This window comes from Etheostoma spectabile, unplaced genomic scaffold (assembly GCF_008692095.1).
Source record: "Etheostoma spectabile isolate EspeVRDwgs_2016 unplaced genomic scaffold, UIUC_Espe_1.0 scaffold272, whole genome shotgun sequence".
Taxonomy (NCBI): Eukaryota; Metazoa; Chordata; class Actinopteri; order Perciformes; family Percidae; genus Etheostoma; species Etheostoma spectabile.
The window spans coordinates 1819519-1843559 of record NW_022605576.1 but is presented as its reverse complement, the minus strand read 5'-3'; the positions used below and the strand labels follow the sequence as shown (position 1 = coordinate 1843559).

Below are 24041 nucleotides of genomic sequence, written 5' to 3'. Positions count from 1 at the left end.
AAAAAAAAAAAAACATTTCTCGCTAGACAATTTTGAGAATTTGTGTACTTGGTTGAGACAGCATAGAGATGCCTGTAGTACATTTTCACAAATATCAATGAATGACAAACGGATGTTTAAAGACGCTTTATTTTGAATTGACTTCAGTGGCGTAGATGAGGACACAATTCAAAACATTTTTAAATTCACTTTTTGAGATACAATTCTGAAATTTTGCACGCTAAATCTAAAGTGATCTTGGAATTTTGTGAATTTCTTTGTCAAAAGTGTAATTTGGAAGAAGTTGCAGAATTTTGTTTGCACTACTGTATGCAGTAACATTTTAATGCACTGTGGGTTCAATTTTGGATAAATCAAAAATCGGACTTTTGTGGAGAACAGTGTGGATATGAAGTCCCCGAAGAATTTTAAAATGGCTGCTGTAGCGCCACCTTCAGGAGTATTAGCAGACAAATCACACTGATTAAGTTGGGCACGGGACTGGACTTTGGTGCAAAGTTTGGGCATTTTTTTTACACATGGGAACATGGATTTCTAAGGAAGATGAAGAATAATACTATATCATACTGGCAAAAACAATAGGGCCAATGCAGCTTTGATGTTCAGCCCCAAAAAAATATGTCCAGTTGCATAATTCTTCTTCCACAATCAGCTGAAAAATGTAGTACATGACTCAGTAATCTGGGATTTGAGAACTTGTCCAAACAACAGATGGGAAAACAACCTGAATTTACTTGTATGCAATGTTGCCTTCAGGAGGTTCAACAAGGCATAAAAAGGCCAACATTTACATTTTGGGTTCATTTAGTATTTTTTTTTGCCAGTTCACCTTTCTTCTCCATTCCTATTCCACGTCATTGAAATGCCACAGTAAATTTCCGCGACCCATTTTCTTTTTTAAGGACTTTGACATTTTTCTTCTTCTGGAACAAATAGGCCTTGGACTTGAGACCTGAAAGAGTGTGCAGGCAAAACATTCTATTTGGTAAGTTTATTACTATAATTGGCTTTCCAAAGAGGAATTCTTGGCAAATATACTATAGATGAATGCACCGCATTTTAATTTTCACATGTCCAAAACTATTATGGGAACACCCATCCATTTAACTTGGAATAGGACAGGCCATTTACACTGTAAGGCCCAGAGGAAGAACTAGCATACAGCCTTTACAACTAGAAAAGACATTGTTCTTTTCTTTATGAAAAAAACACCTATTGTTACATTTCCCTTGGGATGAATAAAGGATCTATCTATCTATCTATCTATCTATCTATCTATCTATCTATCTATCTATCTATCTATCTATCTATCTATCTATCTATCTATCTAATAATAATGGAGTATTTTTAACATTGTAATATTTCTTCTATAAGAAGTAAAAAATTAATTTTGTCCAAATATCTGAGTGACACTTGAACACAACTCTCTATCTATCTATCTATCTATCTATCTATCTATCTATCTATCTATCTATCTATCTATCTATCTATCGACCAAGTGAGAGACATTTATATCCCTATTAAAAAGTAGGAAAATAGAAATAGAAAGTTGATAAAGAAAAAAGAAAATGGATTAATATTGGCTGCATTATGATGCATGCTTTTTGTGTTTTTTTTCTCAATTCCCATTCCCTCTCTTCCTTGCATACTGAAGCCTTTAGGTAATGGAAGCCGGCACCTGCTGCTGGCCCGCTCCGCCACATATCCGCAACTACAACACCCCCGGCTCCCATAACTGCCCCTGGGAAACTAAAAGCTTTCACTTACGAAGTCTTAAGAGGCGCTTTGCACGCAGAGCCCAAAATAAAATATTGGTTCACTGGAATTTCGAAGCAAGGGAGCGTAGTAGGGGAAGAGGTGGATGCTGGGGGTGGATACTAAGTATAGAACAATGTGGGACTCTGATATAGTGAATGATAATTGAAAAAAAATGTTGGATATCATAATATTATCATGAGTGAAACCACATCGGGTAACACATAAGAAACACATTCTGTCTCTAGTGAGGGGAATTACTTTTTTAGAATTATTTTAATTATTTCCTTCAAGAAGTAATACATATCCAAGCATATTGTGTGATTTCATACTCCAATCAGAGTACAACTCCTACTAGTAACAGTATTCCTCTACTCCAAAGGATCTTCAACCACACTCATGCATGCTCATACTCATACTTTAACATAGGCACCTCCCCACACAGCTTGACACACAAACCCAACCACCCACACACACACACACACACACGCACGCACGCACGCACGCACGCACAAATGCACGCACGCACACACACTTGGTTTCCAGCTCTCAGTCACCATACCTAGTTCTTATTTCTCAGGCATTACATAACTTTACAAGGCTTCATATATGTTCTGCCACCTTGTTGAATTGTTACTTTTGGTTCTGGTGTTCAAAGATTGATTTTTCTATACTTAAATAATATTTCATTAGTCCCTTCCATTGCTGTAGCGATGGGGCCTCTGTATCCTTCCAACACTTTAAAATTAATATATATCAAAAAGGAGAAAAGGACCATCCATCCAATGGGGTATTTTAGTTGTCTGTATTTTGGAAGATGCTGCTCAAGACTGTGAATTCCATTTTGATTTTCTAAGTGTTGGTCATCCATTTTTGCATCTCTAACCCTTACAAAGCTCCTCTCGTTCCCAGAAAGCGTCTTTTAGTTGGTGGGTCCACCACTTTGGCCCAGGAATATCTCAACAACTACATCAAATGCTTTGTTTTGGGACCAAATACCGCTGTAGTTTGTGTGAAGTACAGTACTGATACGCAAATGTTAACATGCTAAACGGAACATCTTCATATTATTATCATTATCAGCCATTTTCTGTCCATAGGTGGAAAGCAATCCTCATATCAGTGCAGATATTTTATATATGTATATATATAGTTGCTCTCAGGACTGTGCACCAAGCCCCCCCTCGCTTTTTTCTCTTTTTTTTTCTCTGCACTACCTATACTTTTTATATTCTTATATTTCATATTTTTATATTTGGTGTTGACGCTGTAAAGGTTTTGCTTCAATCTCATTGCACAGGTACTGCACATGTGTATAATGACAATAAATGCTTTCTATTCTATTCTATTAACCCACTATTGTACTAAATATTGTTCGTAGCGCCAATTCTCCAACTATTGCAGAAAAAGATGGATAAAAAGGTGGTGCTGATGATAAAAAAAGAGTGCCAGTTAAACCATAAATGAATGAAAACAATGTTGAAATCGTGATGGTAATATGTGAATCTGTTGCATTCCGTTCTATGAAAAAAATCATTATGTTGGTTTCATAACTTTGTATCATACATTTTTGCACTGTTTTCCTTCCTGAAGATTTATCAGTGTGAAGCCACCTTGAATCAGTCCTCCCTTTCCTTTCTACTCCCACGTCATCAAAGTGAAGGGAGGGCTTGTTGTGTGTGCTGTATATCAGATATAATAAATATAATCAGGGTTATTGCCAAGTAAGTACTTACAAGGAATTTGCCTTGGTGGTTGGTTACATACAGAGCTGCTCATGAGTATAGCAACCCATGCTTAAGTCGACTAAAAAGTGGAATAAAAAAAATTATCTTTTGGAAATTAATCTTTGTGGTATCCTAACTGTAATATAACAATCTTAATGTCTTAATTAAAAAATGAGGAAAAATCCAACCTCTCCAAGCGCTGTTAGAATCAACTCCCAGAGATCAAGCCACGACATGATAGGCTTGGCGCCACAAGACAACCGCGAACGGATAGTTTTGTTACAATATGGCATTTATATTTGTTTAAATTATTCACTGCGTCTTCTTTTTCTCGTTACACCAACTTTTCCACCTAAGCAACGCATAAAAAAACATTTTGCAATGTTTCAAATTCTATTTCTACTTAGGCTTTTATGCAAAAATGGAAATCAGGTGGCTGGAAGCACACTCTGGAAACACTCATTGGGTTGGGAACCGGAGGGTCGCTGGTTCGAGTCCCCATATGGGCCAAAGCAGGGTGGTGGACTGATAGTTATAGAGGGGCCAGTTCACCTCCTGGGCACTGCCAAGGTGTTCTTAAGCAAGGCACTGAACCCGTATTTGATCAGGGTGCCTTTCCATGGGCAGCCCCCCCCCCCACTCTGACATCCCTCCATTAGAACATGTACAGGTACTGAGCATGTGTGTGTAATAACAACAGAGTGTAAATTGTAATTTCTCTGGATTAATAAAGTATACATTATTATTATTATTCTGGTCATTGTAAGCTTGTAGCATGTTAGTCACTAGCATTACTGCAGACCTTTTAACGCTTCTTATTATATATACGTTTCATATTTTGTAGAACTTGTTTCTATATAAAAAAATGTAACTTTGTAAATGCAACATATACAATAAATGGTGTATGTATTGAGTCAACCTCCAAAAAATCCCTATTGGTCAACATTTCACCAAGCAGATAATAAAACCAAAACCATCATACCATATCTCACGCATACAAAGTCATCCCTACCAAACACACACAAACATATCCGTCTCTTCCCTCTCTTGGGATCCCATCGCCATAACAACAAATACCCAGTTTGCTGGGAGGCCCTGGTGCAGGTTGAGTCACGCAACAGTAGGCAGCACATCACTACGCTCAATCTAGCCTTTTGTTTGGCTCCCCATTGAGACAACCTAACACGTCAAGAGAAGCATCAGTGGGTCAGCTCGGCTCTGTGTCTGCGCCCACACTGTTTGGCATGTCGGATGATCAGTGTCATATGTTGTTGGACAGACAGCCATCAGGATATTGAGTGTGTAGCGATGATCTGATGCTAAAGCAGTTATCATGTAGCGTGCTGCTGTGTGTGTCTGATTATGACATCCTGTCCGCTCTGGTGCCTTCAACCTGAAACACTTGCTGTTCTAGGAATTATAGCAAACACATCTTAACAAGTTTCATGTAAAATATATTCAACAACATTGGTCATAGCTGGGTGTCCTGATATCATGTAAAAAATATCCTATCATATAATAATCTGTGTTTAAATCTGAGTAAAGGTCTGAGGTCAACTGACAAAAAACTCTTCTCCTATTTCCCCCTTACTGTTGGCTTGCTGGGTTCTTCTCACTCTCTTCTGCTCACTTTCACACGACCGCGTGCATTCAGACTGAGACGCACGCACACACACACACACACACACACACACACACACACACACACACACACACACACACACACACAAGTGTGTCTCACTATCTTTGTGGGGACCAGTCATTGACATAATGCATTCCCTAGCCCCTTACCCTAACCTTAACCATCAAACCTAAATGCCTAACCTTAACCCTCACCCCCACCCTAACCATAACCTAACTCTAACCCTGATCCTAAAACCAAGTCTTATTCCTCAAACAGCCCTTTAATGTTGTGGGGACCAGCATTTTGTCCCCACAAAGCTGTCAGGACCCCATAAGTATACTGTATTCCCAGTTTTTGGTCCCCACAAATGTAGTTAAACCTAATACACACACACACACACACACACACACACACACACACACACTTGACTGGCTGCTCAAGCCGCCAGCATGGGTGAGTTCCCACCTCCTCCACTCTGACACTCCCGTCTTACCCTTATGTCACGCAACACCACAGCTCTGCAAAGGAGGCCAGAGCAAAGGGCAAAGGGCAGACACACACACACACACACACACAGCCCTCTTTCCCCTCTTCAGCATTTCATCAACGATACATGTATTGTATGATAGTAGCATAGTAAAAACCGATGGACAGTATTTGTATACAGCCTGTTGACAGAATTATTCCACACGTACAGAAACAGCCATGTGGTTTCTTACTTCCAGGAGGAGGCTGCTTTCATTGACCGTGGTGCCCAGGGGAACGCTCTCTTTCCGGGGTTCAGGGTTAGAGGATGCCGCGCTGATGCCGTGCTTCCTGGCGGGCTTCTCATTGTTCGCTATCAAAAAGAAAAAGAAAAGGGTAATTAAAAAATGGGCTGGAATAAGTGACTTATTTGTGTTAAAAGAATAACCTAATAGCAACCCGTTGGTTTAAGGATGTAAAAATAAAAACGTTGTTCAGTGTGGGGTTGCAAGTGCAAGTGGAAATTAAAAGAGCAGCGGCAAATAAAAGAAGAAAATCATACAGAGTCTTAACTACACAGACAGGGATATGTGCTCATACATGCTGCGTTCAAAGTCGGGAAAGTAAAATCAAGCACACCTCATATAGGTCTCAAAGATATTATTTTGTAGAATACAGAGTGTGTGTGTAGAGCCCTGTCAACACAGGAAAAATTGAGAATGATAACAAAGATTACATTTAAAGTATGCTTGCCAATTCTCCCACAACCCCTGTGATATGGCAGTGAGAGAGTTGGACCGACACTCAGACATGTGGCCGGCACATTAACTGTATCAGTCTCCTTTTGGACTGCACTAACACCAGGTATTAGTCTGTGTGGTGGGGCCGTGTAACAAAGCAAAACAGTGGAAGATTTTATGACTTTACAGGATTCTTCTCACACGATATAGCCACACGCACATGCACAGCTGACTGATCCACACAGAGTGATACAGAACGCACATTTAGTGGCTTTGGGTCATGTGGTTGATTCTCGATATCATTGTTAAAATGGACTTATTTGCTCTGCCACGTTCTCCATCATTTAATTCTGTTAAGACGAGCTTCATCCTTACTGAAGCGCCCTTATAAAAAAAAACAGTGAACTCTTTCCAGTTCCAGTGCTGCTGGTCTCTAGCTGAGCCTGACCTCTGACCTCTTTGTCAGAGCAGATTTCTTCTTTTGATCTCAAAGTAGGGTCCTCTGAAGGGCGCTTAGGGGCCTTCTCTTTCCTATTTTTCAATCCAACAAAAAAAGGATTCTAATCTTAGTTTTCACTGTAATCTCTTCCCACACACTGTACTGCAATTAAAGCCAATCAGCATGTCTCACTCACTCTCCTGCTCCTGTGTGCCATGTGGTATTTAAAAAAGAAAGAAATATCTTCTGAAGTTATACACATATCACAAGCAAGCCATGCTCCATCAACTACTACACACATGGGATGTTCTTTCTGCCGCTGCAGAGTGAGGCTTACCTACTACCATGCCGGCGTGTGTCCACATGCAATTAGCCTCCATGACTGTGGCGTGCAGAACTGTCACATGTGCACTGGTGACGTGTGTGTTGGAGACGTGCTTGCGTGTTTCTCTTATGGGTGTTCTGTCAGAGGGCATGTGGCTCACTAAAAGAGATCAGCTCTGCGCTCCATCACTCATTGTAGCAGGCACAGATTGGTCACGCAACACAATCACACACACACACACACACACCATAGACTTACTACGAAAAATGATCTAAGTATGAATGTATGTACAGTATCTTATGATGCTTTGCATGGTCCCCACTCCCCACCCCCACCATATAACCCCGTTATTCCTTCTTCCATGTCTCCCCCTTTCACCTTCAACCATCTCGTCCTCTGTCTATCCCCCCATCCCCATCAACTCATCTTCTACCCTCCTCCTCCTCCTCTCTCCACCCTTTCTTTGTTCAACTCTGCATCGCAGGCGATCGACAAGCGATTTCGTGATGCGAAGCGTTCCCCTTCTCTTAATTCCACCCTCAAGCACGCAAAGCTAATGCTTCTGTTCCCCCCCCCCCCCCCCCCCCCCCCCCCCCCATCCATACATTTGTCTGGATTTACTTTTTTTCACATTAAATCATTCAATGCAACATCAGGTTTTAGTCAGGCGATGTTTTTTCCTGAATTGCTAAAACACTAAACTGCATTCTCTGAACCAAAAGCTCAGTTTCCTGAACACCATTTGCTGAATGAGTCCCTTTTCTTGCAAAACTCCGAACTCATCCTCACTACTCGCTCAGACACACTCGACACTGTGATGCACTTGTGTTGCAAAATAGAGCGGGCGACTACAACTGCAACCCAGTTGTCACCGTACACACAACTCCAAATTGTACACACTCTTATACTGAGGCGATCAAACCGAGAGTGAATTCATAGTTCATAGTTCATTTATAATGAATGAATATTGAATGGAGAATATAAGCCAGTTCAGAGTGCACAGGAGCAGTGAATACTGTTTGATTTTGTGGATTTTTGTCTTCACTTCCGGGACCCTCTTGTGTCCCTCGGATACTTATTTGGGATTTTAAAAACAATACTGAAAAATATTTTTACTTCATATCAAACAACGGAGATAACATACATTATATGTTTAGGGAGTGCCATAAGTCTCTACAAGAACACAATTTAAAAATGGAAGTGGGGTTCGTTTTTTTGTCATAAGGTTATAATTCATGTTAAAAACCCACTGTGTGATCATTATTATGGTCATATCCAGAATCATTTTCTGAACTGAGTCAGGAATACATGTTTATCACAGAAAATAAGGCAAGGCCGTTGATTTTCAGGTAGCAAAAATGTAACTTGTATCATTTTTCTTCTTAAAAAAATACAAATTTGAAATGGGTCAATTTGACCTGAATACCAAACAAGGGTTAACAATATTTTATAATGTACTGTCGTGTGCTTTTCATTGGCCTTTTGCAGTTGGATTACTGTATTGTTCTACAAGTGGCTAATATATAGACATTCAGTATTGTAGTACTTTTCACTACTTTTAAGTGTACAAGTTAGTTACTGTACAAGTTTTGATATACTTTTGTTTTCATTGCGAGATGTGTTCACTATATGTGTTCTCGACTGTAATATCTCATGAATGCTCTGCAGTGTGGAGTTATCGACAGGCTGCGTGCAGATCTGAAAGCATTGTTTGGGTTTGCCAGCAGACTCGGGTGTTTTTATGAATATAAAGAGAAGAGAGAGATTGAGAATCTGGGTTGGTGTTTACAGTTTTTGAGAAAACGGGTGAGGGTTTCAAGAAATGTGTTTTAGCAGTCGAGAAAAACGTGTGCCTTCGCCAGTGCATTGACAGGCAGCTCAGTAAACTCATAAATGCCAGAAATAATGTTAATTATTTTGTCATTACCACCGCTAGGTGCAAACATATACAAACAAACGAGACTCTGACAGCCACACAAACACACACACACACACACACACACACACAAAACCATTTTCTTCAATCACAGCAATATCGTCCAACCAGTGGAAAGTAGTGCAGAGGGAAATGAATCTAATAAGCCTCTTTATTTTCTTCCTTCAACGCCTCATGTATTTTTGTTTTCTCTCTTACGGCAGCTTTTGGAGAGGATGCAGCGTCAGGAAAGACAAACACACGGGATGATTAATTATCGGCACAAGCACTTCCTCTGCCAACAATACGGGCTTTATTCGCCGCAGCTCGTGTCTTCGGGTTTGCTTTTCTTTGCCTCTATTTTTCTCCCTCTCTGGTCTATTAAGAAAAACAGAGTAGGTAATGGTTAGGCGTTTATGTGCTCTGTTTGAAGACAGGGTGTTAAAAAGTGACAAGTAGCGGGATGTACATGCTGCCAAGGGTGAGGCTGAAAGTGTCTAGCTCCGTTAGTCGCCCAGGTCTGTCTTTCCACTTCCACTGAGTAAACAAAATGTTAGGACCACCCGCCACATATCATTCAATTTACCTCACAAATGTCTCAGGACTTTAAAGTACCCATATTCTGCTCATTTTCAGGGTCATAATTGTATTTTGAGGTTGTACCACAACAGGTTTACAGATCCTGTTTTCACCCTGTGTGTTTAGGTCTCTGTTTTAGCTCCAGAGTGAGACATCTCACTTCTATCCTATCTTTGTTGGGAGCTGCACATGCTCAGTAGCTCGGTAAGATCTCATCAGCTAGATAACTTTCTCCAGCTTTGGTCAGTCCAAGGCAGGACTAGCTGGGAGACTTCTTCTAGACCAGGGCCACTTGTGGAATACCTGCACAACAGGGACAGGATGTAGTTCTTTTGGAGATTCTGGTCCACTAGTGGCTGTTGGAGCAGTGGTTTGCTATTGAGAACAAGCTAGCATGCTACGGTTAGCCACCTCGTCTCTAGTGACGTAGAAACCGTGCAGATGTTGAACAGCTCACCCGGAGACTGAAGACAGAGGACATTCAGAAACCGGATCTCACTCAAAACACCATGTTTTTATGTGTGTAAAAGGACCAGAGACACATAATAACACCCCAATTTTTTTCTTAATATGGGTACTTTAATTGTCTCAGATTACACCTTTGATGAGTGACTATGGAGCACATAATGACCTCAGATGATAGATTTTTTGAAATGAAAAGCTAATCTGCTATTGCAAAAGGGACTGTGAGGGAAAGAGATACAAGAAGTGAGAAAAGATCTGTAAAGTTGTGGTGAAGATTGCTGCGTGCCAAAAGAATTACTTCCACTGAAAAGGCAGCAACATGTGTCCCTCTTCCACAAATGAAAGGAATGAGCACATCATAAAAAAGGAGTGTGTGAGTATATGGATGTGTGAGTTTAGGACACACTCCACAACAATCAGGTATTAATTTCTGCCACCTCTACGGGGTGAGGTGAGTTAGGCCATGCAGCATGACATGGATTTGTACAGCCCAGTCCTGGTGAAAAAAGAGAAATATGTAGAGAAAAACAGAGAAGAGAAAGAAGAAACCGCCATAAGGAGAGACAGCGGTGAGACAGGGGAAGAGATGTCTCTGTGGACCCATAGTGTCACTGACATGATTTTATTCTGGGGATAATGGAGGTAAAACACAAAGAAATGTCTCGCAAAATGATGAGAACCGCACAAATGAATATTGCAACGCAGTCGTGTACATTAGAGCATTAGACTCAAATACGCATGGCATGACATTATGTTGATGAGCGGTGCATGACTAGTGCAGGGGTAGAATGCGTTTTGAACTGAACAGTAGGAAATACACCAGGTCCATTCTTTAGCTCCTGCTCCTAAGCGTTCATGCACGGCTGCTCATCGACTGAGATCAGCTGCTGCACGGGATGAACCTGGGACCCATGCAGTACTGGCCCGCATGCATGCTACTCCACACGGAGTCCAACAGGTGCTTACTGCTGCCTGCTTTCATTACTTTAAACTCTGCCAGTGTAATTAATAAGTAATAAGCAGTATTTATTGGACAGCTATAGTTACTAGTGATTTTACAGATTCATACCCTGATGCACTCCACCAGGAAAATGCTACGTAAATGTGTTAGTAATAATAATACAATACCATAATATGTAATAGTTACACATACATGTTTTTTTTACTGCATTTCTTTTTATTTTTTTAAATAAAAACTTACATTTGACTAGTGATCTGGTGACCGTTTTACAGTAATACAGGACTTCTGCCTAACGGAGTATCTTTTACATTGTAATGACAAATATCTGAGTGACACTCGAACACAACTATCTATCTATCTATCTATCTATCTATCTATCTATCTATCTATCTATCTATCTAGTATTTATCTATCTATCTATCTATCTATCTATCTAATAATGGAGTATCTTTTACATTGTAATATTGACAAATATCTGAGTGACACTCGAACACATATCTATCTATCTATCTATCTATCTATCTATCTATCTATCTATCTAGTATCTATCTATCTAGTATCTATCTATCTATCTATCTATCTATCTATCTATCTATCTTTCTATCTATCTATCTATCTATTTATCTATCTATCTATCTATCTATCTATCTATCTATCTATCTATCTATCTTATAATGGAGTATCTTTTACATTGTAATATTGCTTCTAGAAGAAGTAAAAAGTAATTTTGTCCAAATATCTGAGTGACACCCGAACACAACTATCTGTCTGTCTGTCTGTCTGTCTCCCTGTCTCCCTGTCTCCCGTCTCCCCGTCTCCCTGTCTCCCTGATTTCAGCAGCGTGGGTGCCATCTTTTGGCAGCTGGTCCTCGGCTGTGTGTTTGACTTGTAAAGAAGAGCTGCGGACCTGGAACATGCCAACGCTGTGCAGCACAGCAGTCCCCCCCCCCCCCCCAGTTTGCTAGTAGAAAACTGTGTGTGTGTGTGTGTGTGTGTGTGTGAGTATGTGCGCATATGTGGTGTGTTGAAGTTGGGTTGGCTTGCAGCCACTTCCTTTGCTCATTCCCGCCCCCTTCCCTCAGCGATCTTTTTCTCTGTCTCTCTCTCTCTCTCTCCTCTCTCTCTCTCTCTCTCTCTCTCTCCTCTCTCCGCTCGTCTCTCCTCTCCCACGGCACAGGAAATCACAGCAGAGAGAGCACACAGAAAGGAGGGAGAAAAGATATATATATAATATATATATATATATTTTAAGAAGAGAGAGAGAGAGAGAGGAGAGAGAGAGAGGAGGAGAGGAGAGAGAAGAAGAAGGCTGGCTGGCTGATCAAGGGCTGTTTGTCACGCGAGCGGGCCGTCTGTCATCTCCCCCCCCCCTCCTTCCTTGACGGTGCTGGCCGCCCCCAAGGCCTTGCGTGCACCGGTGAGCCACATTACCCATAAAGAATTTCATAATAGCAACAGCTGTTAAATATTGATGACTGCTGGCAAGCGCTCAATGGTGCTCCGCAAAAAGGTTAAGCCTGCCCTGTAATGGAAGCTAATACTTCATTATGACACAGATCAAATGTCCGGATCCCAGCCTTTCCAAACCCAGCCCTTACCATTGCAACTTTTTTTGTTGTTTTTGCAATGTGGCAAAGAGGGGAAAAAAGTGTATGGCGTTTCATATTTTTCTGAGGATAAACAGGAGTTTTTCCACTTGTTTATTTAACACTGTTCCAGTTGATTGATATACACAATAGGCATTTAACTACACTGACTCCATCGCCAGGCACTTTTGATACCAATATTAACATTGGATTGAGGTCTATGATCTTTTTTCAATGACAATACTGCTCACTGGGAGAATCTGAAGGGACAGATTGCCAGGATTTAGAGATTTTCCTTTTGTCTGTTAACAAAACAACATCTACAAAAAGTACTCGTCTTAGAGGCAGGCCAGGAATCGCAAATATTATTTCCTTTAGAGGAGATTATAACTCGAGTGATTGGTGTTTGAGTGGCGTGTGCATGTCAAGGTGCTAGGGGAGTTCTATCCCTGAAAAAGGAGAAAAAAAAATGAAAATAGAACAAAGTCGTGGTTGTGCACCCAGATCCTGACGTGAAGGGGAAGTGGTATTATGACACAGCAGTACGGTCACACAGGTTGCCAGGTTGGGCTGTAAACTCAATTGTTTCCATTTCTCTGTTTTGGTTGGCAAGGAGACACGCTAGTCACCATGTTGTACACGAGTGATCCTGCCCCCCCCCCCCCCCGACATAGGCCCTAGGGCTAAAACACACTTGCTCTACAGCGTGTACTGCTACTGTATGTGGCTTGCATCATAAAACTGGCGCCATACACACTCTCCACACACACGCACACGCACACACACGCACGCACGCACGCACGCACGCACAAACACACACACACACACATCATAATGTGAAAGCCATTTAATTGCTTCTATGAATACTTTGAATAGAGAACATGACTGATTGTTTTATGTGAGCATGATGTTTGTCGGCTGAGAAGTGAGTTTTTCTGACGAACCCGTTGAATGAGCGACGCACATGTGATGCCGGCTAAAAGGCTGTCTAAACTGCACTAAATTTGCCTTGTCAAGCATTTGGAAAATAAACCACAACATAGGGCCAGCGTGGTGCAATATTTATACAGACAATTAGAATAACTAACAGAATGCAAATGGTTGGAGGCCCAAGGAGAATGGGCTTCAGAGTGAAATGATGTGCTTTCCACTTACACAAACACACACAAACACACACACACACATACATACACACAAGCGGCATTCAGGCATGTGTTGCGTGAGATGAGCCAGTTATGCAAAGCTTATAATTTGACGTTACCCAAATGAATGCAACAGTGTATTTTCTAATTGAAGACAACAAGACGCTCCAGTTTTCCCGTCGTTGCCGGGGATCTGACGTGTTCCACCATCCAAACGTCAACCCTGGCCTTCAGACTGCTCAGCGGGGGGGGAACCCAGGATACTAACTCCCTCATGGGTCACATACATCCCAGTAATAACCCTGCCTGGAGCTGGAATTACAACACACGTGTACATTACGCTGAAGCCTGCATGTACAGTTCACAGAAACAAACACACAAAGTGAGGGTTTATTACACCATTTATCGAGGTGTATTATTCCCTCTCTTCTTTGTCTCCTTCCTCTGACAGGCTCATTCAAATAGAGACATTCTTATTTTTTTCTTTCTTTTGGGGGTCCATACATACTCTGACATTTGAGGAAAACTACAGATGCAGAGGTAGGGTTAGGGTTAGGGCTTCAATTCAATTGAAGGGTTAGGGTTAGGGTTGAAAATTGAATTGAATTGAAATATCACGATATTCTGGACCAAATACCTCGATGTCGATATTGCGACGATATTGCATTGTTGGCTTTTGGTGATTTAACAAAACGTTATTTACACAATGAGATTTCTGATAAATATTCTCAAGAAAGGATTAGTCTGGTAAGTTCAGAAAATAACATCACTGTACTGTAATGCAGCCTGTAAAACCAGGTAAAGACACTTACCATGTTACAATATTAAGATACAGCATATCCAAAATCTAAGATGATATCTTGTCTCATATCAACATCGATATCTTGCCCGGCCCTATGCAGAGGTTACATTTTCTACCCTGCTAAAGCACAAAAAGTAAAACAAGTTTCCTTTTAGATTGCTCATGTACAGTAAGTGTTTTGTTTCCTGGTCAGCCAACTGGAAAACTATTAACTGATACATTTCTAATGTATTGATTATAAATAATCTCAGTGCCATGTGTGCACATGTGAGATCCAGAGACATGCTCCTGCGAGCATGTAGGGTTTGCGTGGTTCATCTATAAATAGCTTGGACCTTGGATTCCTGCTTTGATGAGGATGGCTGGGGCTTGTTGCTCTCTCAAGGAGCTGGTGGATAATCCGAGTTGCATTCAAGAACCCCACCTGGCCACAATAAAGCACAAGCCTTCTATTTCTGTACTCTCGCAATCTCCATTTTCACGAGCCGTCTGAGATTTTTCAAGAGCTCAAAATGAACGTCCAGCGCGTCCCCTCGAACTGGAAAGTTTATGTGCACGTTAAAGCCCATGTCGCTGATTCGGAGTTTAATTAGAAATAGATTTGAAATGAAAACCTCTCGTGCTCTATAAACAAACAAGATGCTTGGAAACAGATGTGTCAAGGGAGGTGAATTAGACGTTTTAAATCAGTGATTGGAATTGCAGAGGGAAAAGAAGAAGGAAGAAGAGGAGTGATGAACTGAAAAAGGCATCCATTATTTTTTGGTTCGTCATAAGTCTAGTTATCAAGGCCCAGGCCCTGGTCCAAAGAGTCTGAAGTCCATTCATTTCATTAAAATCTAGACTCAAAGAAACACAGGACAAACAAGCGTGCAGTTTGTACAGTAGCTCTGCACGGTTTAGGATTTAATTACAAAACGCACCAGTCTCTCTTATTCATACTAAAAAAGGAAATTCTTAACAACAGCTCAGGGTATACTTATTAGTTAGTCTCGCTGCATTCCTGCCTAAGAGGGGAGGGAGGGCAAGGAAAGAGCGGAGGTTACAGTCTGCCGCATGCACCTCCACTTTAGCAAAATGCTGCTTCCTTGTGTTGCGTGCCAATTAGTGTCACTCACATTATTCAAAATAACAAGGAGAAAGAAGCACACCGAGCCTTAGATCTGGTGTGACAACCCCCCCCCCCCCCCCGCGCTGTGGCCCGTCCAGGGAATCATCACATTTCTTGTGGTCGCACCAGAACATTCAACAGGTTTTCTGGAAAGAAAAACACACCTTTCATGAAAAGTTGATTTCATCTGTGATCCTGTTAGCATTTCTCTTCTGTTATAGCCTCTCTGTAACGAGGAGGTAATCTGTTAAAAAGATTATGCTGCCGTTTCGGCCCATTGAGGCAAATAATAACGGGCAGATGGTGCCCCGGGCTGAATCCATATGGGAGGGAAACTACACTAATGCTGCTACAGCACGCAATGCTAAACGCTAACCACGGAGTACTTTAAGACATCAACAAGTTGGGTTCTCAAGAAGGGAAAGTGGCTGACATAATGTAGTAATGAGAAAAGTTGAAGGAGTTCTTTTACAGTACTTTGCTGAAACTCTGCTGGGGCAAAATGTCACTGTGAAAACCCCGTATCTCCAAAGCATTAACGTTGCACGAGCCGAGAAAACACACCTGTTTTGAGCTTTGTGACAATGCATTTCAGTTCAATCCACGGGGCTTTAAACAGTTTATCTTCTGTAGTTTGGGAAGTAGGAATATTTTCTCGAACCATAAAGAAAACCCTCAGTTTTTCTGTCATGCAGAATCCACACCGAACCGCTACACACACACACATGCACAAAGGCTCAATGACCAATGTGTAATTAAATTGGTGGAGGTAGTTAACGTGTTCGGGGTTGAGGGGGATCAAGTGATGCTGATCATGCTTTATGCATGAAAGCCATTAACCTGTCAGTCAGTAGACACTACCAGAGGTGTTATGTATCCACTGTGTTTGTGTGTGTGTGTGTGTGTGTGCCCAGGACCAATCAGTGAAGCAGGTAGAGCATAATGCAGTATTTAAGGTTTTCCTCTCCTCGTCTGTCGGGACATACTGCCACAGGTCAGTTTCAGCTTGTCACCCCAGCACATTCCTTCAAAGGCATCTTTTTCATTACATGGAACAAATTAAAGACAGGGTTTGAGGTGCAAGTCCTAAGCCTGATTTGATCTTACTTTGCATCACCTGACAGCTTCACTTTAGCACGAGTGGCCCGTCTCCTGTGTTTCTTCCAATGTAATAATATCACACGACAATTTGGCCTTTGACAGAGCTAGTTCATTAAGCAACCGTAATCCAATTATCCGTCTCCTAACACCTTGTCCCTGTGTTGCAGGGTATTCGATGCAGCGGCAGCGGAAACACCCCAGAGCCATCTCGGCTGCTCTTTCTCCAAAACATCAAGTTTGGGGAAAGAAATTAAGAGCTTAGAAAATAAGCCCAAATGTTGTGAAAGTGAGGATAAAAATGTCCATCTTTAGTGTTTGGGTCAAAGTACTGAACACTGAGACAAAGTATTAACCTTCATGTTGTCCTTTCGTCAAATTTGACCTGTTTTCAGTTAATTTTTAATTTTTTTGGCACAAATAATGGGCTGTCGAAATAAGTGCTGAAAATGTCAACAAAACAATTATCAAAAAAAGCACCCACAAATATCAGAAAAAGCGATAATAATGTTGAAAAGAATTGACCAAAATGTTTTTTTTCATGGTTGACGGGAAGACAACACAAGGGTTTATACTACTGGCAGCTTCAATCCGACGACAACAATAGTATCAGCCGTTTCAAAAACTCTCTTTAGAGCTCTCGGAGGACTGTTGGACATAAGTGAGGTGAGTACAGCGAGATGTCCTTTGTCAGGTCTGGACATATCGTGACTGTCCACATCACACTGTCCCATCTGTGCTCCTTGCATGTCATCCCAACACTAATCCAAGCCTGTGTCTGCTGCGATCGTTTCATTTGGCTCAGGGAGGGTGGACACACACCCCCGGTGCTATCGCCCAGCAGGCGATATGTGTATTTGTGTGACGGAAGGACATGGGGGGGGTGCATGATGGGAAGTGATGGTGGGATCACGCAAGCTTGCTAAAAGAGGCAAAGTCGGGAGAGAGTCACGCATGGTAGGGCTTTGCCGGGGATGCCAATCAGTCGCCGCTGTACATCCTGGCATCTGGTGTTAGCGTGACGCTACAACTGTACATATGGATGTGTGTGTTATGTGTAATTCCCAACCAACCGAAGAGATTTTCAGTGTGTGTAAACAAACACTGACTTGTCTGCCCTCTCCATACCGTCTGTCACACTGAATAGGAAGGCTATTTTTCACCCTGGACATGCAAAGCTGCCAACTGCAGCCCACTCCACCGTGTTCCCTCTCGAGGGAATATTGAACACTACTCGGCCTGTAAAACTCTACAAAATGACTTCAGAGGCCCTGGAGGAGCTGTGTGCAATGAGACGACAACCCTGATGATGTCACAGTGATTACATCAGGGCTTGGAGACTACAATTTTATGACAACAAGCCTGTGTTACAAACTGGTGTTGTGCATTTGAAAAGGCAAAGGCATTTAAGCTAAAAAAAAGATGAGATTCCGTTGCATTGTGGGAAATGTAGGATCCAGAGTTTTGAAGCTGGTATTAGGGTTTAAAAGTCAGGCTATTTCATGCTCTGCGACACCAATTTGTGTCTCTTCAGAGTGCCTCAATGATGCATTTAGGGGTCATGTGAGTCTAAATTTGTGTCAATGGGTAGGTGAGGTCAGCCTTTATTTTTTGTTCTTCGTGTATAAGAATGCTTATGACAATTGTTTGTGTGCATGTGTGTTTCACCCTGTTGCTGATGTCCCGCTTAAATGTCCTCGCCCCCTAAGATGGGCCTATGCCAAAGCAGTGGTCCGTGAGTGTGTGTGCTTATGTGTCTGCTTATTGGTGCCTATTGGTGTGTATTTGGATCAGAGAAAAAGGGGGATTGTTTTGGACAGCTAGGCAGAGGACAGTAGGGCACAGCTGGGTCAGCAGACAGAATTGAGTGTCTCCGTCCACTGACCTAAAAGCTTCTGTGTCCCTGAATCACACAAACACACACAGACCCTGACCTGGTTGTTTCACCGCCTTGAGCTTACCATATGGCTTTCAAAAAGTTTTTTTGACCTGGAACCTGGAGATTGGCTCCAATATATTGTCCAACTATACAGTATACATTGCCTTTGATGTTGCCCATTTACAGGAAAATAAAGTGGTTCTTTCAGAAATAAATTCTTAGGGCGCCCAGATAGCTCACTTGGGAGAGCCCGTCCATGTATAGAGGTTTACCCCTCGACGCAGTGGACCCGGGTCTGCATTTAGACCATTATAGGAAAATAATATAATATGTGCCAGACTCTCTATCAGCATGTGACTCTGAGAGCCAATGACCACGCGTACGTCGCAAAGTTCATTTCCTTGTTTCTGATATGAAGACGAGACGTGTGTGACTCGAACGTCTTACATTTAGCAACACACGGCTCTCTGAAGCGGGGGGGCTGCTGAGTCCCCCCCGCGACTGACAAACGCACACACACAAACACACAGGAAACACACAGGATGACCTAAATTGAGGACCGTTACTCTCTATATTGTAAGTCCAATGATAAGTTAATAAATAATAATAATAAGTCCTTTATCAAACTGTGAAAAAATGAATGTGTCCCAGCCCAGGATAGGAAACTCACTAACAATGGAAAGATCAACACTGACACATATGTTCATATTTATTATTATTTTTGTCTCAAATCCACCAGCCATTTTCATATTACACCAATTTGCATCATCTTGAGCCTTTTAGGTAAGACCCCTAGTTTCATTCTAGGTTATTCTAACAAGTTTCCTTTTTGTTTTTAAAGAACTATACAAAAAATTGGCAACTTTTTTGCTACTTTCTCTTTCTACCGCGACTTCATTGCAACAACAACAACAACAAAAAAACATCGCAACTTTTAGCGCGTTTCTTTTTACAAAAGCTCCTGCAACATCTGGCAGTTTGGTCAATCTCAAAAAAAGTCCACGAAATTCTGGAGAGACCGATTAAATGGCATGTCTCCTGGGCAACTTCGCAAACTGTTTAGGTTGTAAATTAACTTCGGTACAGATGCTGAATCGTGCCTTTTACATTCCTGCACTTTGTAGAACTCAGATGGGAAAGAGCTACATTGCAATGCTGAGGCAAGGGATAAAATGTGGAAAACGTTTTCAGGGGAAATTTTGCAGGCTAATTCGATTTATGTAAATAGTAGGTAACATCCAGTCATTATATAATTTGATTTGTTAGGATTTACCTTACTTATAAAGACAGCTGCTTATGCAAAAAACCCTGGATGAAATGCAAGATGAGATCATGTGCATGTGATATTTGTTTTTAAGCTGGAGATAGAAATGTAATCACAGAGAAAGGCATGCATGTATCTGTCTACTCGTCAAATCCAATAATGGTGAGGGCATAGAGTCCTGATGTGACTTCTGGAACTTTTGTACTTCAAAATATTCAGTTTAACAAGCAAGAGAGTTCCAGCAGCCAACGTTTCGGAAAGGAAAGGCTCATGGAGAAATTCTTCAGAACCTAATGTGCAGCACGCTTCTCAAACTACCCGAGCAATTATTGCCTTCACACTAATGAACCTCACATCGTGTGTGTCAGTAAACCACCTTACGTTATGGGCTCTGCAGCATATAAACTTGCACTTCGGCTCTTTGGTGTTGCCCTACAGCTGAGACTTGTGGGCAACACCGCTGGACCAGGGCCCAAAAAAACGTTCTGGCTCCTTCCATGCTGTCCCATCATTTTAGGGGTTACTTTTCATCTGAGAAATCCACTGAAAACAACAATATATCCAACAAAACTGTCGGTGCGTCCACATGATACAAGCCTTCTGTGACCGTGCAGAAGTGATACGAGTCACATAAATATACTGCTGCTCATTTTAGCCTAACTTATCATATATCTATCTGTAAAAATTCTGTTTATAGTAATAGCCGTCTGTATATATAATCATAGTACATAGTCACCTGTAAACTCGGTAAACCATCAGTATATTATGTTTGTTGTACATATCCGTAAAAATTCTATTTTTAGTAATATCCACCTGTATATTATATTCAGTACATATCCAGCTGTAAATCTAAAGCTCACAATACTTGCTATCTACTGTATATATTGTATTCATAGCACAAATCTATCTGTAAAAGTCTGTTTATAATAGTATTCATTTCTATATTTATTCAGTACATATCCATCCTGCACTTATGGAACCTGTATATATCCTGCACTTGCTGCTGTTGCACTTCTGGTTAGACCCAAACTGCATTTCGTTGCCTTGTACATGTGTAATTACAATAAAGTTGAATCTAATCTAATCCGATCTAATATTATGAGGCTCCGTTCTTGCCGAGAGAAATCTCAGCGAGAGATAAACGGGCCATTTGAAGTTTTCTTCATAAAAACAGCACGTTATTTCCACCTCGTACCAAACGTGTCTGATGTAGAAGTGCAGAACATGTGTTTGGAAGCAGTTTATCTGGAGCTGTACCGCACGCCACCGTGCAAGCCTGTCCCGCTGTGTCACGGCGACCCACTCACGCGAGGAAAAGCATGCTCTTCATCTTCATCTTCACCCCTTTACGTTGCTAATTGGGGATGTTTTCTGTTCCTGTACTGATCGGGTCTGCTGTTAAATCTGAAGGGATGATAACACGATGACCACTATTTGGCTCATGTACCGTATCCATTTGGTCATTTCTATATAATCAATGCATAATGTATGTAATCAATTCTAGTATTGCATAAGGTAAGAGGGATTTTTATGGATTTCAACTGGGAAGTGTTTAATGCTGTTTCTCATGCTAAGCATGGAAGAGACAGAGAAAGAAAGTTACAGCACTGTAATAGTTAGGAGAAACTGCGACACAAGAATAAACACACACACACCCACACACACACGCACACACACACACACACACAGTAACACCTAATGCAAACATGGACCCATTTATAACATAGTCAGTTTGGGATGTGGTGTCTTGCTCAAGGATCCTTCAACAGGACACACAGCTGCTGCTGGATTTGGACCGTCCATTTGGGGGCCAGTGTCCCGTCACACACACTCAGCGCGCACACACACAAAATAAACACACCAAATACCCACATCCTCCTCACCCTACAACAGTACTGCAACTGTTTCTCATGTGACAGAAGGGGGGTGAGCTGCTGAGCTGAGGGAGTGGCAGGGAATAGCGTGCAAAGACCTAATACAATGTCTCAACCCCAGATGGGTCACATCAGTAGCCCGCAATCAACAGATTTGGCCCTGCCAAGTTTACACGCTTTCCATGTCAAAAGGGCCAGCGCAGGGAAAACACAGAAACCTGTTTCTTCTTCTCTCCTGCCCCCCATGCTTCTTTTTATCGCCTTATTATTAAATACTGTGACTGGTTTTTCCATTATGGAAGGGAAGAGAAGAGAAGAGGAGAGAAAAGAAGAGAAGGGAAAAGAGAAAAGAAGAGAAGGGAAGGGAAGAGGAGAGGAGAGAATGGAAGAGAAAAGAAGAGAAAAGAAGAGAAGGGAAGGGAAGATTAAAGAAGAGAAGAGAAAAGAAGAGAAGGGAAGAGAAGAGTAAAGAAGAGAAGAGAAAAGAAGGGAAGAGAAGAGTAAAGAAGAGAAGAGAAAAGAAGAGAAGGGAAGAGAAGAGAAGAGAAGGGAAGAGAATAGAAGGGAAGAGTAAAGAAGAGAAGAGAAAAGAAGAGAAGAGAAGAGAAGAGAAGAGAATCAGTGGAACCCAGTGTGCAGAAAGCAGAGAGCTGCTTCCTCACATCAGGTTATTTCATGGAGACCTATAGGAACAGGTTAACTGCAGTAGAGGTCAGAGGTCACGGGACACCCTTAGTACAGCAGGAAACGCTTTGCAAAAGCTCTGCGGTCAGCTGATCCGTTTCCTCACTGACACCAGTGATCATCCCCATCAACAACAAAGACATTTAGGGCTGTTGTCTCTACCCAAAGTGGACGGGGTGAGCCAGGAGGACACCTGGTGCGTCCCTTTAGGCGGAGGGGTTCCTAACAGTAGGGACGTCGGAATGAAGCCGATGATATCACTGTCTCTGGGGAAAGAAAGCTCCAGATAACAAAAGCTCCAGCATCCTGCGCAACTTTATCAGTGACAAATCACACGCACGCATGCTTGCATTTACAAACAAACACCGTCATATAATGTGTGTATTTGTCACACACACACAGACACAGACAGGCACGCACACACGCGTGGCAGTGTGTGTGGTCTTATCTTTCGTCTTTGTTTCCACGGTGGCCTCTCCTCTTTAAATAACCTGCTGTAATCTGTCCATTCAAGCACAGACACATGTAGTTTCTCACTGGATTTAATGAGCATGTGCACCGTGCAGTTTAAAATCCGAGCAGACCGGAAGACCTGGACCCGGATCCGCTGAAGGGCTGGGCAACATCAGTGGGAAAGGAGCTAACCAGTGTAAAAAGTTAAATAAAATAGCACACTGTTTCCTAAAAGATCAAATGCTGTTAACCCCTTGTAGACCATGCAACTTTGTGTTATTTCTGGGTTGAAATTTCAACATTTTGTTGTTCTTTTTCTACACTTTTCTGGACATGTTTTGTCATTTTTTTTGTCACTTTTGGGCATTTTTTTTAAATTATGTTTTTGGCAATTTTTTATGTTTTTTGTCAATTTTTTTTAAACAAGTTTTTGTCACATTTGGTGATGTTTTGATGGGGGGGTTGTCACTTTTTTGGGGTTGAAATTTCCACATTTTGTTGTTCTTTTTCTACACTTTTCTGGAGTTTTTTTTGTCAATTTTCTTCCAATTTTTTGTCACAATTCTGATTTTAAATTCTGTTTTGTCAATTTTTTACAGATTTTTTTTTATCAAATCTTTTGTCACCTTTTGGGTTATTTTTTTAAATCATGTTTTTGGCAATTTTTTACGTTTTTTGTCAATTTTTTTTAAACAAGTTTTTGTCACATTTGGTGATGTTTTGATGGGGGGGGTTGTCACTTTTTTGCGGTTGAAATTTCAACATTTTGTCGTTCTTTTTCTACACTTTTCCGGACGTTTTTTGTCAATTTTATTCCAATGTTTTTGTCATTTTTTTTTGTAACTTTTTGGGCATTTTTTAAAATTATGTTTTTGGCAATTTTTTATGTTTTTTGTCAATTTTTTTTAAACAAGTTTTTGTCACATTTGGTGATGTTTTGATGGGGGGGTTTGTCACTTTTTTGCGGTTGAAATTTCAACATTTTGTTGTTCTTTTTCTACACTTTTCCGACGTTTTTTGTCAATTTTATTCCAATTTTATGTCACAATTCTTTTTTTTAATTATGTTTTTGTCAATTTTTTACCAATGTTTTTTTTTTTATGTCATTTTTTGGGCTTTTTTTAAAATCATGTTTTGTCGTTTTTTCCATTTT

At 41.2% G+C, this 24041-nt stretch overlaps 1 protein-coding gene and 1 long non-coding RNA gene across 2 annotated transcripts in view; one reads left to right on the top strand and one right to left on the bottom strand.

The window, feature by feature from the left end:
* LOC116685840 (uncharacterized) overlaps window positions 1-2171 on the top strand; it is a 9662-nt gene extending 7491 nt beyond the window's left edge. Inside the window, exon 3 of the long non-coding RNA XR_004331061.1 lies at window positions 2050-2171. This is a non-coding gene — a long non-coding RNA (uncharacterized LOC116685840). The remainder of the gene's footprint in view (window positions 1-2049) is intronic.
* Window positions 1-24041, bottom strand: part of LOC116685835 (uncharacterized) — a 94056-nt gene that overhangs the window by 18070 nt on the left and 51945 nt on the right. Inside the window, exon 4 of the mRNA XM_032510796.1 lies at window positions 5826-5944. Within this exon, the coding sequence (XP_032366687.1) occupies window positions 5826-5944 (119 nt within the window). The remainder of the gene's footprint in view (window positions 1-5825; window positions 5945-24041) is intronic.